The sequence below is a fragment of the Annulohypoxylon truncatum genome, assembly GCF_022578515.1.
Source record: "Annulohypoxylon truncatum strain CBS 140777 unplaced genomic scaffold F4807scaffold_9, whole genome shotgun sequence".
NCBI lineage: Eukaryota > Fungi > Ascomycota > Sordariomycetes > Xylariales > Hypoxylaceae > Annulohypoxylon > Annulohypoxylon truncatum.
The window spans coordinates 663,731-680,992 of NW_025953795.1; the positions used below are offsets into that span (position 1 = coordinate 663,731).

General features: G+C 49.2%; 4 protein-coding genes and 1 non-coding gene across 5 annotated transcripts; 2 read left to right on the forward strand and 3 right to left on the reverse strand.

Annotated features, from left to right (window-relative positions):
• Window positions 1–179: 179 nt before the first annotated feature.
• F4807DRAFT_396630 (MFS general substrate transporter) lies at window positions 180–2,286 on the reverse strand. The gene is made up of 3 exons (XM_047995961.1): window positions 1,700–2,286; window positions 1,468–1,610; window positions 180–1,397 (listed from the first exon to the last, which is right to left on the reverse strand). The coding sequence occupies exons 1-3, from the start codon at window positions 2,174–2,176 to the stop codon at window positions 248–250; spliced, it is 1,770 nt and encodes a 589-aa protein (XP_047856152.1). The 5' UTR covers window positions 2,177–2,286; the 3' UTR covers window positions 180–247.
• Window positions 2,287–3,547: 1,261 nt separating this feature from the next.
• F4807DRAFT_418492 (zinc-binding ribosomal protein) lies at window positions 3,548–5,076 on the forward strand. Its single transcript, XM_047997322.1, has 4 exons — window positions 3,548–3,859; window positions 4,201–4,293; window positions 4,351–4,535; window positions 4,589–5,076. Exons 1-4 carry the CDS (start codon window positions 3,857–3,859, stop codon window positions 4,626–4,628), a joined length of 321 nt encoding a protein of 106 aa, XP_047856153.1. The 5' UTR covers window positions 3,548–3,856; the 3' UTR covers window positions 4,629–5,076.
• A 281-nt stretch (window positions 5,077–5,357) lies between these two features.
• Window positions 5,358–5,440, reverse strand: F4807DRAFT_t54. Its single transcript has one exon. It is a non-coding gene; the product is annotated as a tRNA-Ala (tRNA).
• A 186-nt stretch (window positions 5,441–5,626) lies between these two features.
• F4807DRAFT_418495 (RNA ligase/cyclic nucleotide phosphodiesterase) lies at window positions 5,627–7,845 on the reverse strand. The gene is made up of 4 exons (XM_047997323.1): window positions 7,314–7,845; window positions 7,008–7,151; window positions 6,712–6,811; window positions 5,627–6,425 (listed from the first exon to the last, which is right to left on the reverse strand). The coding sequence occupies exons 1-4, from the start codon at window positions 7,431–7,433 to the stop codon at window positions 5,815–5,817; spliced, it is 975 nt and encodes a 324-aa protein (XP_047856154.1). The 5' UTR covers window positions 7,434–7,845; the 3' UTR covers window positions 5,627–5,814.
• Window positions 7,846–9,938: 2,093 nt separating this feature from the next.
• On the forward strand, window positions 9,939–17,191 carry F4807DRAFT_458531 (uncharacterized protein; the record flags this gene model as incomplete). The annotated part of the gene is made up of 3 exons (XM_048001220.1): window positions 9,939–10,274; window positions 10,351–10,595; window positions 10,651–17,191. 3 exons carry the CDS (start codon window positions 9,939–9,941, stop codon window positions 17,189–17,191), a joined length of 7,122 nt encoding a protein of 2,373 aa, XP_047856155.1.
• Between the last annotated feature and the right edge of the window lie 71 nt (window positions 17,192–17,262).

A 17,262-nucleotide genomic window follows, 5' to 3' on the forward strand; every position in this document is an offset into this window, starting at 1 on the left:
CCAGGTGGGTGTCGGCGCACGCGGGCACACGCGGGCTCTGCCTACATACACTATTACGCATGTACTATTACGCATGCAATGCATGTGTTTATTAAGTTTCTATCACTTTAAGCTACATACCTAGTAGATCTTAGAAGCTAGCAGCTTTACGGCCTTATTCGGCCAACTCTAATTAGCAACTCTTTTTTCTTTCTTCGTTGCCGTGTCTAGTATACGTAACGCCTGCGCCAAGAGAACACGCCTCGCGTCACACCTCTTCCTTATTCTTCTCTGCCTCCCGCGCTCCGGGCGTCGTCAGCGGCTTGCCTCTCGCGGAGTCGGAATCAGCCGGACTACCCAAGATCTTCTCGGAATTCACGCGCGGACAATGTTTATCGTCGTTGTCGTTGTCGTTGCCGTTGCCACCGCCACCGCTGCTGCTGCTGTTCTTCTCTTCTAGTATCTTCTTCATCGTTCTCTTCTTCCTCTTGGCGTCGATGCTGCGCCGCCACTTCCCGCCCCGGCGGATCGACACGTAGGCGCAGACCGCGCCCGAGAACACGAACAGCGCGCTGATCGTCGAGAACCACCCCACGCCGATGCTGTCGATGGCGGGCAGCACGATGGCGGTGCCGCCGCACGCGAACAGGTACCGCATCGCGTAGTTTCCCGCGATGACCTCGGCACCGCGGCCGGGCATCACGTCCAGGCAGTACGTGTTCAGGGACGGGAAGCAGAAGAGCTGCGCGACGCCCTGGAGAAACAGCACCACGACCGTCAGCGGGATGCCGCCGACGTCCTTCTCCACGCACCAGCCGTAAATCAGGACGCAGCCGGGGATCACGATGCCCATGAAAGGTAGGGCCGAGTACATCCGGTCCTCGGGGATACGCACGCCCCTCTTCCTGATGTATTTCTTAACGATGTAGTCGGCGTAGCGGCCCCCGACGAACGTGCCGAGGAGGTACCCGCAGCCAGGCGCGAGGTAGAACAGGCCACCCTGCATGGGCGTGTCGAGATGATATCTCGGGTTTATGACGTAGCGGATCGGCGTGAGTAAGGAATACATATTCCAGACCAAAGATGCGCTCGACAGACCCGTGAGGAATAGGTTCGGGTATTCCCACAGCCGCACGACGCGCCAAGGGTTAATCATGCCAAGCACGACCTTGGCCTTCGCAACGCCGGTGTAGCCGACCAGATCGTCGATCTTCATGTGGTAGATAGTCTCGGGCAGTAAGAAGTAGGACCCGATGGCGGCGACGCCAGCCAATCCCGATTGTAGCCAAAATATCACGCGCCACGAGGTGTAAGTGACGATGATGCCGCCTATGAAGGGGCCGAGGGCCGGTCCTACCAAAGTCCCGGAAAGGAACCAGCCAGTAGCTGTTCCCCGTTCCGTTGGACGGTAAATGTCACTAGGCGTTTAGTAAGTAGTCTGGTCATTATATGACTTTGTAGTTCAATGGTAACGAAAGTGTTGCTGACCCAATGACGGAAGCGCCGACTAAGATGAATGACGTGCCTTCGAATGCTGTTAGCAGTCTGAAGACGAAGAAGGCGCCAAGGTTAGGTGCAAGCGCCGTCCCAATGCTACAGCCGAGAAATCCTACGGCCGTTACAAGGGTTATCTATACATCGAATATGTCAGCTGTGATGGGCCCTCCCTGGATGTGTTTCTCTAGTCATCTCGACGAGATTGATAATAAGGGCGCCTCACCATCCTTCTGCCGTATACCTGGCTCATGGGCCCCCAGAATATTGGCGACAAGCCCATGAATAGCATGTATAGGGCATTGACAAGGTTGATGATGGAACCTGTCGTGGAGTACTCAGCCGCTACTTCGGGAGTTGCCGCTAGCACGGATGTACTAGATACGGGCGATAGGAACGAGCAGAACGACAAGAGGAAGACAATGACTAGCTTCCTGTGTGCGGGTAGCCGGTCGTAAACTTCGTCTGGTACATCTACCACCGAGCTAACCGGTTCAACTGGCATATCCGGACCCATTGACTGGTGTGTCGGGTACCGCTCTAGATCCCCGTCATCGGCGTCGGGCCGCGGCGCCGGCCGTATGGATTCTGTTGTATCCCCCGAGTGAGTTGAGGAGCTACTCGAAGATAAGCTTGAGGGGGAGTTATGGCTCTGACAGCCATGGCGAGTAGGTTGGAAATCGGTTTCTTTGGATTCGAACATCAGGAAGAATTGTGGTGTATTTATGTCTATAAATATGAGCTTGACGACAGTATTGGTATCATCATAGGTATAAGTCTAGGTAAGTTAGAAAGAATAGCAAGCTTCGCAGCTGACAACTAAGAGACAGACTCTATGAGTTGAGTGGTAATGGCCTTTATTACGGATAGTTCTTTCTGAACATAATATAGCTATGAAAACTTAGTAAGACGAGAATGAAATGAATGACTTCATCCAGTATTGGCAAAGAGGGAAGCACCCCTATTTACATGAATACCAACCAATCCCTCGAGGGTAACAGTGATACAGCTGGTTGGGCTCTGTATTTCTTTTCTTTCGGTCAACATTGGTCGCCTCCAGGGACAAAAAACTCACTACGCCGAGTATCGGTGGGAAGCTTGGCCGAACTTGGCTTGATAGGGCATAGCAGTGCATTGCTAAATGGCAGTTTAAAACTTTTAGGTGGACATCAACCGGCTACAATGCCGGTGACGGGTCCCCATTGGTGCATTTGCGGTCGTAGTCTCCACGCTCGTTAATCTAAGAATTTTGAAGCTTTTGCCAAGGATTCGCAGGTTTGCCAGTTAGTCGTCTTCGAAGCCTGTTTATGATGGGGACGTAGGTCAGATTTAATGGTAAGGTCCCGTCAAAAGGTCCAGAGGCTCTATAGCGGTGAGGGCCCGATCCGAGAAAAGGCAACGGCTTGCCCCGGGGTGGCGCCGTAGACTCACGGCGTAAACCCGATGACGATGATGTTGATGATAGTGGATATTTGCCAGGTTAGCAAGATAGATAGCAATAGCTGAGCGATACGAGATCTCGATAATATTCGATCTTCCTGATCCCTGCGCAATTGTACATTTTCGTGCGAGTGAGCTGGCCTATGAATGTTGTAGCTAGTGCTTATTCCCGTTCTCGTACTCACTTACCCGGCTGCCTGATGTGGGATCGGCGTCTAACTGCATACGACGAAATCGCCATGTCCGTTGCCGCAGCGAAAGACGCTCCGAATAAGTTCATTTAAATGAGTAATAGGTGCTATGACCGACTATAGGCAATTATGGAGTTCGGTGAGCTTATTAGCTACAGTCTCTAGTGGCGGCAGCTTGTGAAGAGAAGGCCTGGTCCGGTAGAAAAAGAATGATATTATTACCGGCCGGCTGTCGGATATCATCGCAGGGATGTTTTTTTTCTGGCGATCATAGGGCTCATAAAATGGATAGTCCTTATCTGGTTCTATCCATATATAGTTTCGCAAGGAAACATTGATATGGCGGCATTGAAGGACATGCCACGTTTGACCAGTCATAGAGCTTCGATTGTTGGAATTGCTTCACCGACAGTAACCAATAATTGATGTTGTGTTGTCGTTGGAGGTCTGCGGCGATACCTTGGTACATGTGATCTTGAGAAATTGGAGATGTGGCTGGTGTAAAAATGTGGCTACTACGTAACCAGCCACAACTATTCCCGGGTGCTCAGACCACCTTTGGCAGTTGACCTTAGTAGCCCTTGTGGTCACAAAAACTTCCCCTCCACGTTAAAATTAGCCGTGGTTTACCCTTGTCTCGCACACATCTCAATTCCGCGCAAAAATCGATTTGAGCGAAGCTCCACGAAACTATTTCCACACATCAATCATCGACACCTTTCAAGACCACAGCCAACATCACCGCTGTCAAAATGGTAAGTGAAGATTTTATTACATTCGATCATTGATTCTAGGAATTCTATTGTTGGAGAAAAACTGCATCACTCTCGTTTCGGGTCATGTTACGGCGTTCGCGAAGGTGGAAAGTCTGGAGGATACGGTTCAGCCACGAAAACCCAATACGAGACAATTAAAGCGACCATCAATGCCTCGATATCCATCGCCTATTCTTCCCTTGTGACATCGAATTATGTAGGGAGTTGACTCCACGGATGCCGGCTCATCTTGCGACCGACCGTTTCTAGACGCGAGCAGTCACGATTTACTTTGCGACCCGATTATATACGATGGTAGGCTGACAGGATATTTCGTCTAGGTCAACATTCCAAAAACCCGCAAGACCTACTGCAAGGGCAAGGACTGCCGCAAGCACACTCAACACAAGGTCACTCAATACAAGGCCGGCAAGGTACGTTCAACCCGATCCATACCCGTATATTCCGATCGATGTCTAACTCGTGCCTAGGCCTCTCTCTTCGCGCAAGGAAAGAGACGTTACGACCGCAAGCAGTCCGGTTACGGTGGTCAGACCAAGCCTGTGTTCCACAAGAAGGCTAAGACGACGAAGAAGGTTGTGCTACGGTTAGAATGCGTTTCTTGCAAGACTAAGCTACAACTCGCGCTTAAGCGATGCAAGCACTTCGAGCTCGGGTACGTTCAAATCGAACCGCTGTATGGACAATACGAGACTAACTATTCTCCAGTGGTGACAAGAAGACGAAGGGTGCCGCCCTGGTATTCTAAACGCATTTCTCATACTTATGTCGTTGCACGTTCTTCTTTCAGGGCAATAGGGTGGTTCATCATGGCCGGGCATTCACTGGCGACGGGAGTCTTTCGATCCTCGGTTTGAGAGCATTAGATAGGTCAAAACAGAACCGAATCTGCTCTTACGAAATTTGCCATGCTATATGTGACAAATGCTAGGATGAAGTGACGACGAGGGAGCGAAGGGCGGCTATATGATCTGCAGTAGCAAGTTTATGGGCCTAGAAATCTCGTGACATCCGTCTCTGATACTCATAATACTACCCAAAACCCCGATAGGAAGTGGTTCGTCTGCTGGTTTTGCTCCTAAATATTGTAGTCTGCCTCTTAAACATACCTAATGCTCTCGGCCGTGATCCTAGCCTAATTCTGGAAGAATTTCGATATGTATAACTTAACCCTAATGAAATTCCCGACTGCGAGCTATCTATGTTAGTATGCTAAGTTGGGTGTGGTGTTTACTGCTGTCTCGTAGCCATGGTTGCTTGGATGTGCCTTCAACATGACAATAGTAAAGATCAATATGATCACTATTTTCTCTCTAAAAAGGGAACAGTATGATAGCTTAGGGATATCGGCTATTTTGGTACTAGGTATGACACAAACTATAAACAGTTATGTGGAATAATGGTGCAAGTTGAAAAAGCAAAGTATAAAAATAAAGGCAAACAGGTATCTCGAACCCACGGCGTTCAAGAAATGATTAGCACCCACCGGGACTTGCACCCGGGTCTTTCCCGTGCCCGATTTATGCGAGGGGAACGAGTTGACTACTACTCCATGGACGCCTGGAACAGGAGTCTCGAATTCACATTCGAGATGGTTGTCTGAATCGGCGATTGTTCACTCTTATAAGCTTTCCTGTCGTCAGGTGCTGCCGGATAAGAGAGAGGAACGGACCACGTGAAGGGACGTGATGAACGCGTCTTAGTCGCGTACCTGCCTTCTTTCTTGATATGACTCAGATTTTACAGAATTCCTTTAACAGTCTCATCGGCCAGGGCCACTTAGGTCACATCATCTGCTCTAGTTGAGCCCGTTGGGCGCTTTATGGTGTAGTCTTTTATCCTTCAGATGTACTCTCAATGATACGATATCTTCTACGCAATGTCTGTCTCAGAAGGACCTCTAACCCGACCGCAGGAAATCTAACACCAGTCCTCTAGAATCCCTCACCCATCAAAACAGTTCGACCACCGCCATACCACAGCGTACCAACCCGAATATCCAAGCCCTTCTCCTGGCCCACAACCCACTCGCCCACCAGCTCCGCGCCAGGCCTATCCCACACCTCGGCCTCTAACCAAGCATTGATCTCATCAATAGCGTCGACCCACCTCCTCCTCAGCTCCGGCGTCGCGTGGTCCTCGTCCGTCAGGTACCTGCCGAGCGTGACGTGCGCGCTGGGCACGACGTAGCGCGAGGTGACCGTGACGCCCGCGTCCTTCGCGCGCTCCCACACGTCCCTTCTTAAGTGGTGGTACGTGTACGCGTCCCCTTGCGCCAGCACGTCGACGACGGCGTCGGGCGCCGTCGGCGCCGGCGAGAGCGGCGGCTCGCCCGCCGCCGGCACGAACGACAGCGCGAAGGCGGAGAGGTCGTACGAGATCATCGGCTTGACGAGCCGCGACCGGTGGCGGTGCGTGAAGCTCGCGATGTCCGGGATCGCGGGCCGGAGCGTCTCCTTCAGCGCCTCGATCTCCTCTGCCGTGCGCGAGAAGGCGATTTCGAGGGTCGTGATGTGCATGCGGTGGAGCGGCATGAGCCATATCTCTGTGTAATGGATATGTTAGCATGTCGCCTGGGGAAAAGGGGGCTATCTGTGTAATCCTTGTCTTGGTCCCTGGAACGGTAGAAGACTTCGAGAAACTCGCTTGACTTTCAGTGGCTACAGCCCTGAGGGGATAAGTGTTATGCTGTGAATAATGCTTAATTTGATGGTTATCCATGGGGCCCTGAGCTTGGTCTTGAAGTCTTATTCTACCTTGGGATATACCACTGGTGTTTTTGAAACGATTTGGGATTGGTTTCCTTCTCCGAGAAAGGAATCTTCGCTTACTTGGCGCAATAGCTTTAAGCTTTTTCTGAATCACTTCCGCAAGCTCTAATACATGAATCGGAGGACGACCCCAGAAAGTCATGCAATATCTCGTATCTTTCTGCTATATGTTAGTGTTCTGACAGCTGAATGGCCCCCACTTACACATAAAGAGGGAAACAGGCCAGATTATATGAATATAAAATATATTGTGACATACTGCTAAAACGTTAGCACTTATCGAACTATTAGAGCACTGGAGCTGGCTTAAGAGACGGGAACCTCTAGCATCAGCCTGGCGTGTTCTCATACTGACCAAAACCTGGCTCGATCTGTGGATTCTCTAGTCGTAGTAGATATGGATCGATGATCAATTCCTTATAGTCGGAGGCGAGGAACTTGTCCCTCTGTTGCGCATTGCGCCTGACTCGGTGCGCAGCATACAATTCTTGAATTTTCGTCTAGATATCTGTTAGTTTGTAGATATTGAGGAAATGTATAGAGCCGTAGCACTTCATATCATTGCCTCACTTGGAGGCTCGAACCAAGGTGCCTTTATTAAATTGCCGGAAGCTGTCTACGCTACCAGCATCTTCTAGGGACAAGATAAGGGCGCACTCAACTGGTTCATCATTACAAGCCTCGATCAGCGCATTGTAAGGGTTTTCGCCCGGCTTCAGGACCACACCAGATAAGTCCTCCAGCTTATTCTTAAGATCCGTAGATTCAAGGACGGACCCCATCTCGAATGGAACGCAAGACGTAACGAAGAAATAATTTTCTTTTTTCTCTCTCTCTCCGAGATATGTATCAAACCTTGATGAAATATGAAGGAGAATATGTAATTTGGTGAATCTAACAATGGCTAGACATCAAAACAAGCTGCGGTGCGGCTGAGTTGCTAATCACCCATCGAAGTGGGTTAGTCAAGGGAGAGGAAGCCTTGGAGGCGTCTTAATGCGACAGCGGCCATCAAATAGCAAGCCACAGCGAATATTACGAAAACTGGCCCACTCGATCTAAAAATATGCAGAACCTTGGATGCCGCTTATCATAAGGCGCTCATACTTTCTCGTGATGATAACTAGTACACTTCAGGAAGATTTAGGATTCATAATGACTAGTAGTTTCTAAGCAGAAAATTTGAGTAAACGCGAGCCAGGCAGTCTATTTAGTAGTAGATGATAGAATAGGGGTAAGGGGGTAGGGGAATAGAGGGGTAGAGGGGTGAAACATACGCCAAAAACGCCACTTAATGTAAGTATCCTTAGCGCCTCGATTAGCGCGTGCCTCAGCTGCAAGCCATCAGGCACGTGACGGCAACCCTATCTTGACTTCCTTCATTGAGTATCACTACTGGGCTCCTTAGACACCTGATCCTATTCGTAGTGAATCCTATAATAATGGATCTTTATCACATATTATAGACGGAAGATATTGCCTTCTTTATTTATCACCTTATCCCGCATATACAGATGTGGTTGTCCCCTATGATCCAATGACTAACCAGCCTTAGGAGATCCTGACTTTCCATTTGCCAGACATATCTCACAGAAAAGCTATCGTGTGAGAAATAAATGAAGAGCTGGCTATTACGGTCTGTATCTTTATTGCTCTTTCAACTAGCACAACAATAGGACCATGGTTTAGGGAAGTTAATCTCGGCATTAATCTTGTAGTTAGATGGATCACTTACGAGTTCATTATAAGCACGGGAAAGTTATTAAGCATGAATATTGATAGGCCTTAATATTGAGCTATCATAAACTCCCTGTCGTGGTCCACTCTGGCATGGGTCCTTCCCCGGCCATCTGTGAATGTCTCTAGATCATGGCAAATTGTCCATTCTTCGACTGCAAGATGCCTGAACATCTGCTATTTCTCGATCTTCTTTGAGTAACGTAACTGGTTAAATTGTCGGTGCCCAGCGCGTTTTGATTCAAATTGAATTGGCGGGAGAGCCCACTGAGCCCCTAGTGGCTGTGTTACATGATTTTATCGAAGTTGATGTCCCCTGATATTTCAGATATACTTAGTTGTCAGTTCACAGTCGTCGTCTTAAGATTTGACGGGATTCATGATGCACTTGGGTGATTTCCAATGTTTCCTTAGGCTCTGCCAATTGATGCCCCTTGTCTTCTGCCTTGGCGGATTGCGGTGATCCTAGTGATGGCGTATTCTTTCTTGCGTCGAACATCCAACAAGGTCTTGTCGAGTTTGTTAGATAGGCTGGTATTATCTCTCAGCTTCTTATATCTTGATATTTGGGGATCAGTGAGTGCGTAGACCTCGCCCTCCTCTTGATTGGTTATTGCCCGTTGCATCATGTTGGACCATGACTATTGCTTTGTTCAGACTTTGATTGCCATGACTGAAGTCAAAACCCTGACCATCTCTCGGTTTTTTCATCACACGCACTGCCGCCACTCCGCAGCCCCGTTGATTAACGGGTCCCCAGTGGCTATTTCATTGTAGTCACTGTGATAAATAGCAAGCGACTCGCTAGGACGCGGGTCTTGCAGAGCCCTGTGACTGTCATACGGAAGCAGCATGCGGGTCCTACGGAGCCCCATGACTGCCACCGGTAGTAGTACGTGGGGCCGATGGTCCGCTTTTGGCTGCTAGCTCCGCCTCCGGGTCCGCTCCGGGTCCGCTTCCGGGCTTGCTGTCGCCTTTCGGCCAACTGTAAGGTAAACTATGACATCGTCAGTGAGTGTTTCGATATGTAAATACTGTTGGTACTTGCCCTAGTACTGAAGTACGTTGTGGTCCTGCTCCAGAAAATTCTGATCACTCCCACAATCTTTGTGCATAAATACCCTCTGCGTATTCCTTTCTTCCTAGCTTTCAACTCTCCTCTTCATATTACGCAACCTTCATTTCCTCAATCCTCCAATCTTTCCACTTTCTCTGCCTAAACCATCCATCTGCGTACGCAACTTCACCAAGTAAACATCACACCTTTCTGCATTTGCATGCATAAACGTAGCCCTAGACTCACAAGTACACGCCAAAGCCCACCTAAAAACGTGTCTTGCGATTACTAGACTGCTCATTTCCCTTTCCTCTCACACACGCACTACCACCTTCACGTAAACCTTTGTGTTTCGTGCAGGTGGTTTGCTTTTCTTTTTCTTCATCTCGCACCAACTGAGCATATATTGCCCATTACTCCATCACGCACCCTACCATTTACCCCAACTACCTGTACTTTGATTCAATCATATTTTTGATTCGAATCTGCTATCATGCCGCCAAAGTCTGCTACCAAGCCGCAAAAGGCGGCTTCGAATAAGCGAGCTCGCAAGGACTCTGCTGGAGCCGGTAATCAGACACTTGATAACTACGTTACCAAGAAGCCTCGAACTTCTAAGAAGGACGAGAATTCAACCTCACCATCCAATCCTGAGGAGCCCTTGGAAGGTTCCCAGGAAGATGAGCCTGGGGATGGGGGTAAAGAAACTGCCGGCCTTCCAAAAGGCCGCAGCGGCAAGAATCAATTAGACCAGACACTACCCCCGATCTCAGATATCGATGCCGCATTCTGGGACATTGCAAAGAGGTCAGCAGAGCTGCTGGATGAGGTACGTTTAATACTAGGAGGCGTCCTTACTTTGATCCCTCCAAGTATAAAACGTCAAGTTGCTAACAGACGTGTAGAAGAACGGAAATCTTGTCCTGCGCATCGCAACCATGTGCTCTGGTACGGAAGCACCTATCATGGCTCTGAGGGAGATTCGAGACATCTGGGAAAAAATGCAGCCCGGAAGACAGTTTCTTGAATTCCTGCATGTCTTCAGCGCCGAGATTGTGAGATTCAAGCAAGCGTATATCATGCGAAACACTGATGGCACGATTGTGTACAATGACGTCCAAGACTTTATCAATCCCAAAGACGGAATGGCGTGAGTCTTGTTTAACTTTGTGTTCGTCCGCTCATATAACTGACGGAACATTTAGACCCACTGCAATGGGATCGTTCGAGAAGATTCCCGGTGACGTCGACATTCTCGTTTCGGGGTGCTCTTGTGTTGACTTTTCATCGCTCAACACGAAACAGACGAATACTTACACCCCAGTTAATCTCAAAGAGGAGTACAGTCATATTGGGAAGCTCTCAAAGGAAAATGGCTACGACGATACCGAGTACGCGCGCATTGACAAATTTTTCCAGGCCTGTCTTGAGGCAACCCCCGGAATGGGATCCTCCGCTAAGACATTCTTTTCGATGCTGAGTTACATCCGCGCCTATAGGCCAAAGGTCGTTATTCTCGAGAACGTGCTAGGGGCCCCATGGGCTGAGATGGAGAAAGTTTGGTTCCCATTCCTCGGTTACACAGCTTATCACACCAAGCTCGACACCAAAGACTTCTACATCCCCCAGACCCGCACACGTGGTTACCTTCTTGCAATGGACAATACCATCTTCGCCAAGGGTAAGAAGTACCCAAAGAAGGAGCCGAAGGAGGAAGATGTCCAGAAGAATGGTAAGGCGTCCAAGAAGACCAAGGCGGAAAAGGATGCCGAGAAACGCGCTCAAGAGGATGAAGATCTTAGGTGGGACGCAGGCAAGATTGGAAGCATGTGGCTTCATCTCCTCAAGAATGTGTTGCCGAGACGAGCATCTAGCCCGGTTCTGATGTGGTTACTACCACCTGCCCACCCTCTAACTGAACGAGCTCGACAAGATGATTCGGAGAAGACCCTGGGTTTCGGTACGGAGACTGACTGGCAGCGCTCGAAAATTATCCATATCCGAACTCGAAGGAAAGAAGAATTGGGCAATTCTCGTGACATAACGAAATGGGGAATTAGAAATGGACAACCTTATGATCGCATGGATAAAAATGTTTTAGAATCTATCCCGGATCGCGTCAAGGATTGTATAGAAATCAACTTCCTGAGAGGCTTGAAGACCTATCTCAATGGAATCCAACGCTGTGTCTACGATTCCCGATTCAAGAATCGTATCTCGGACTTGAGTCAGAACATCCATCGATCAGATTTCGGAACTCCATTGGGTATAACTGGATGCTTAACTCCGAGCGGCATACACTTCATGTCGGACCAGTGTCGAATGGTATCTGGGTATGAGACTTTGGCTCTTCAAGGGCTGCCTCTCCACCGTGTAGAGTTTGCCACAGAGACTCAAGAACAACTGCGCGACCTAGCCGGAAATGCGATGAGTACGACGGTGGTTGGTGCTGTTCTCGTGGCTCTGTTCAGAGCAGTCTGTAGCCAACCAGAGGGACCCCAGAAATACTTCAACCGCGAACTCGAGCCAAAGACCAAGAAGGAGCCTCGATTGACAGTAGAGCCTAAGCTGAAAGAAATTCCAGAGTTCAGCACGATGGATGCCCAATCTCTGAACGCATCAACCATCAGAGAACTGTATGCGAGGTCTCGCCGTTATTGCTTCTGCAATGGAGCAGCTAAGTATAGTACCGATGACTTTATGAAATGCAGTCGATGCCTAACCATCCGTTGTAAATGGTGTGCCGGGAACCCAGAGCATTCTTTCCAACGAACAGAGCGACCTGCTGATTACCTATTGCTAAGCGAGGTGGAACAAGAAGTCATGCGATTCTTCCCTGGAACGATCACGGGCATGACCACTGCCAACTGGTTGCCGACACTTAATTCTCGTACGGAAGTAACCATCGCCGATGTTAAGGACGCCCTGGAAAAGCTCCGAGACGTTACTTTCTATTATGAAAGTATTCGGATTACAGAGGTTGTGACGGTCTGCTACTCTGGACAATGGGGGTTCGATGTCCGAGCTAAGTTATCGGATATTGGTATCACTTGGTACTTGTACCTGGACCCATGGAGTAAGACCGGCAATGCCCTTCAGGATACAATAAAGTGTGTCGATCCTACTTTGGCCACAGAATACGTTCGATCGCCACAGCCTATCGCAAAGGCCGAGTTATTTGACAATTCGCCGAGCGTATTTCCAGAGCCCCACATTTGGAAACTGTGGCATTTCGTCAACATAGGGATGAAAGTATCAGTCGACGGGCGTGAGAAGGATCTTTTAAAGATCACCAAGATCGATATAAAGTATCCCGAGGGTGTACAGCACCAGTTAGATTTAGATGATGCTTATGGGTCGTATCACCATTACAAAACCTGTGATGGGCCAGAGCAGAGCCTTCATGCTCAAGATAAGAAGGTGTTTCTCTTTAAGGACGTTTCGCGTACCCTTACTCCAGACTTAGACGGCTATGTTATTTCAAAGTCTTGCCGCCAATTAGAATACCACGAATACCGGGAGATTCTAATGAAGTTTGACACCCGCGTCAACTTGTCGAAGCGGGAAACTGGCGATGTCGACGCATGCGTTGGCGGATACTGGAAGGAGTCTCGATTTGGCGGCGCCGATAATTTCGTCGAAGGGCAAAAGTTTACGATCTTTAAGAATTTGGAAAAGGTGAAAGTCTTTGGCTCTAGGCATTCCATCGTCGAGAACGAGGAGCCTGAACAGCTGATACTCGCCGAAGCGCAGATCGTGAGAGAGATGGAATGCGACCCCTACAAGGCCATCACGAAGTATAAGGCCCAGTGTAAGGACGCTACTGATGGTTGGGCCGTTGTAACTAAGGCTGACCTGCATCATCTTCACGGCTTCATCTCTCATGTCAATGTCAAACTCGCTGGGATTGAGGACTTGGAGATTAGCTTCGAGCTAAAAGACATTGAGGCCTGGTTGGATAAATTCAAGAATTGGAAAGATGGCGTTTTTGCAACAAAGCCTCGCGAGTGTCCGTATGGACAACTACCTCCGATCCGCTGGATAAAAGTTGGCAACAAATATGTCGGACACCATCTGACCGATGCGATGGCAGACTTCGAGAAGCGCTTCAAAACGCGAATTCCGATTTTCGAACCGAGGGTGCAGGCTCTGCCAAACCCAGACGCTAGCGGGAAGATGCATGCTATCCGCGTGCAGTACTTATTCCAGCACAAGGTCCTAGGACAGAGAGCAGCAGTTTTCCTGCCTCCTACCAGGGACCCTACGGCTAGAGTGACTGCTGGAGTACAGGTCGAGCGCAATGCTGTTCTATCCGAAAACATGCAAGTTAATTCCAACGGCGGCAGTAGACACAAGTTTGAACCGTTTCGAAATGCGCTGAGAAGCTTGGGAGAATTTCCTTATGGCATGGAACCTGCTTTGCAGACATTCCAAGGACAACTGACTCAGTCGCAATTAAGATCCCTTGCTTGGATACTTGACAGGGAAAGAAATAATCCGAAATTCACCGAACAAGAGATCGAGGAAGAAATTGTGCCCGAGCTAAAGCTCCGACTGGCTGGATGGGCCAAACGTATTGTCACCAACCACGGTGGCGTACTTGCGGACGATGTAGGTTACGGCAAGACCGTTGTCATGTTAGCCTCAGCGCATTGCCAGCAAGTATTCGACTCGGAGAAGTCCTTTCAACAGCGTGAGACCGAAAAACCGCATTGCAACTACTTGAAAGCCACCCTGGTGGTGGTTCCGGGACACTTGGTCGATCAATGGGCTACGGAAGCGCTTCACTTTTTACCCATAAAGTCGAGCGAGATTTTCAAAATTAAGTCGATTTCAGATCTCCAAGACAACGCTTCTCAGGCGGTTCTAGGAAGGCTCCGTGCGGCAAGAATCATTGTGGTGACCAACAAGCTGTTTGAACCACGTTATAATCAGAGACTTGCTAGCCTAGCCGGGTCACTTGATCCACCAGATTCATCCTTAATCAAAGATCAAGACTCGGCTAGCAGCCGCAGTTTTGTAGATTGGTATGAGGATGCTGCGCCAGCGGCTCGAGCTCATGTGAGTGCTCTATTAAGCAGTCCCGATCCCAAGATAAAGGAGGTATGGGGTGATATGAATGGACGTACCGAACGTCTTAGGGATGAATACAAGGTCTATGCCAATGATCTGTCGCGCCGTAGGGGAAAGGCGCGTAATATGGAAAGAAAGGACGGAGAGGATGGTGTCGTAGAGACGAACCTCCAGGCGTCTCAACGGATTACCTCGTGGCAGGAACTGGACAGCGAGTGGAACAAAGGCGGATTCCTTCACGTTCTCGACGAATTTACATTCGCTCGCGCGGTGTACGACGAATTCTCGTACGAAAACTTCTCGGCTATGACATTCTTCGTCAATTGTTCAGCACATGCTAAGTGGATTTTATCCGCCACACCACCGACAAGGAACCTCCAAGCGGTACAGGGGATCGCAAATCTCGTGAACATCCATATCGCACGTCCAATTTACTCGCGTGTAGGGATGCCGCGAATCACCGTGGGTCCGGCTTTCGGTGAGCAGACCAATGCCGAAGCTTTGCAGAATCGCAAACTTATGTCTGACTCGTGCATTCGCGAGAGGCACGAAAAGGGCATGGAGTTCTTGAAAACTTTCGCCACTTCCAATCCACTGGATGCGGCCTTCGCCGGAAGTATCAGAGTAGAGGAAAAGGTTATCGTGTGCGAACTGAATAAGCACGAAGCTATCGAATACATGGCTCTTGAGCACGACCTGCGCGCATGTGGTTTGGATGCGAACATGCTACCTGCGGCGTGCCGTGCTCGCCTCCAAACCCTAGTTGAACTCAATGAATGGTTTGAAGATGGAAGGAATGTCGCCGTGAGGTTATTCCTTGCTCGATCTTCCTGTAGCTTGGATGGGCAATCCCTTGAATCGCTCCGTCAGGAACGACGTGACCAGGCTCAACACGCCACGGCTGTCTTCAGAATCCATCTTGAAAAGGCAATTTGGCTAGCTTGGAGAGTCCTTACCAACGACAAAGAGTGTTCGTTTTCAAATGCCACAACTGCCGCACAGGATATCTCGATGATTCTTAAGGATATATGGTGTAGGGATACCGAGATTTGTGGCGGACTTGACTCTTGGAGACAAATCTTTGAAGCGCTTAATGTTGGCTCATACGAGGACAGGTTCAACGAGCTTGTCAGGAACCATCCTAACTTCCATGATGACGACAAGGAGTTACTCCGTTTTATGTACGGACTGAGGCAATCATCTTGGAATGATTACTTCGATCTCGAAGCTAAGCACCTCGCCGGAATAAAAGAGGAAGAAGCAGGCGAGCTTTTAACCGATCTTCTCAAGACCTTCGGCAACACGTCAGTTGTGTCGAACAACCCAACGGAGTCGAAAAAGAACCAGTTAGCTGCGCTCCTTGGCGGACCAGGTTTGGCGAGATTTAGAAGAGCAGAAGCTTCAACCGTGCGAAGACCAACTCCGGGCGAAATGCCTTCGCTCCCCAAATCCAAATCCAACAACAAAACCTTCCTCACTAGCCTATTGAAATCTCTTGGCGTAGTCCCGATCAAGGACCCAACGGCCCAGCAATTAAGGACACGATTGAAGGCCCATTACAACGGAACCCTTGATGATTCGGAATATGTTGGAATGAACGATTCCCGGGCGATGAAGCGCACCGAATTCCCGAATTTTGATAAACGAATGATTATCCGAGGAGGTAAATATACGGCCACTAGCAGTGAGACCAGTGATACCTCTGTGGGATTGCGAGCGGCCTTTGACAATTTGGCCCACGTTATCAAGCAAAAAAGGATCGTAGAGAACCTGGTTTCGGAGGAGGAGCAGTTGCGCTGCGATAATTGCGCACAACTCAAACCTAGAAATGATCTACACATAGTCTGTGAATGTGGACATGTGCTCTGTGCAGATCACCTCCATTATAAGTACTGCGGCGACAACAGTCCTAATGGCGCAAGCGGTTGCAAATCGTCCCTCGCAGACGCAACGAAGAGCCTGGCGCTTATCGACAAACCCCAGAGATCCCTTAACCATGTGCCCAGTACACAACAAGACCAGATTGCCGGTATTAGTTCCAAGTCGCAGATGATTGCGAACTGTATCAAGGGAATCCCCGAAGATGACCAGGCAATTATATTCTTCCAATTCGACAACCAAAAGGAAGAGCTGAAGAAAATCCTGGATAAAAACAAGATTACCTATACGGAGTCCCCTACAGAGTCCCCTACGGAGTCTCCTGATGATTCAAATAAGTGTAAGGTCAGGTTCCTGAACCTCAACGATCAGAGCTCATCAGGCACGAATCTTCAAAAGGCGAACCATGTGATGTTTGTATGTCCTCTTCTTAGGGCATTACAGGAACAGTACGACTCCGATATGAAACAAGCAAAGGGCCGATGTGTTCGTTTTGGCCAGAAGAAGGTAGTCCACGTATACCACTTTGTGACGGCCCACACTATCGAAGTGGATATGCTAGAACTTCGAAGGCAATCTCACGTCTTGGTGCGTCCCGGAGAGGCCGTTGGTAGACTTCGTCACGTTCCTCTAGTCCAAGGTGTGGAAGCAACTAATTCTGCCGGCGCTTCTCAGGTTGTCAGTGGAGATGTCACTAATGGGGAAGAACGGGTTCGGTCGGTGCTTACCTCAAGCGAGATCTGGAAGGCCATGAACGAATCAAACTGGCTGAATACAGTCGGTATCGAGTACTGATCGCCTGGGTGGTGAACGTAAGTCAGAATTAACCCGCCTCCTAAAGGATTATTAGGAAGATTTGACTAACT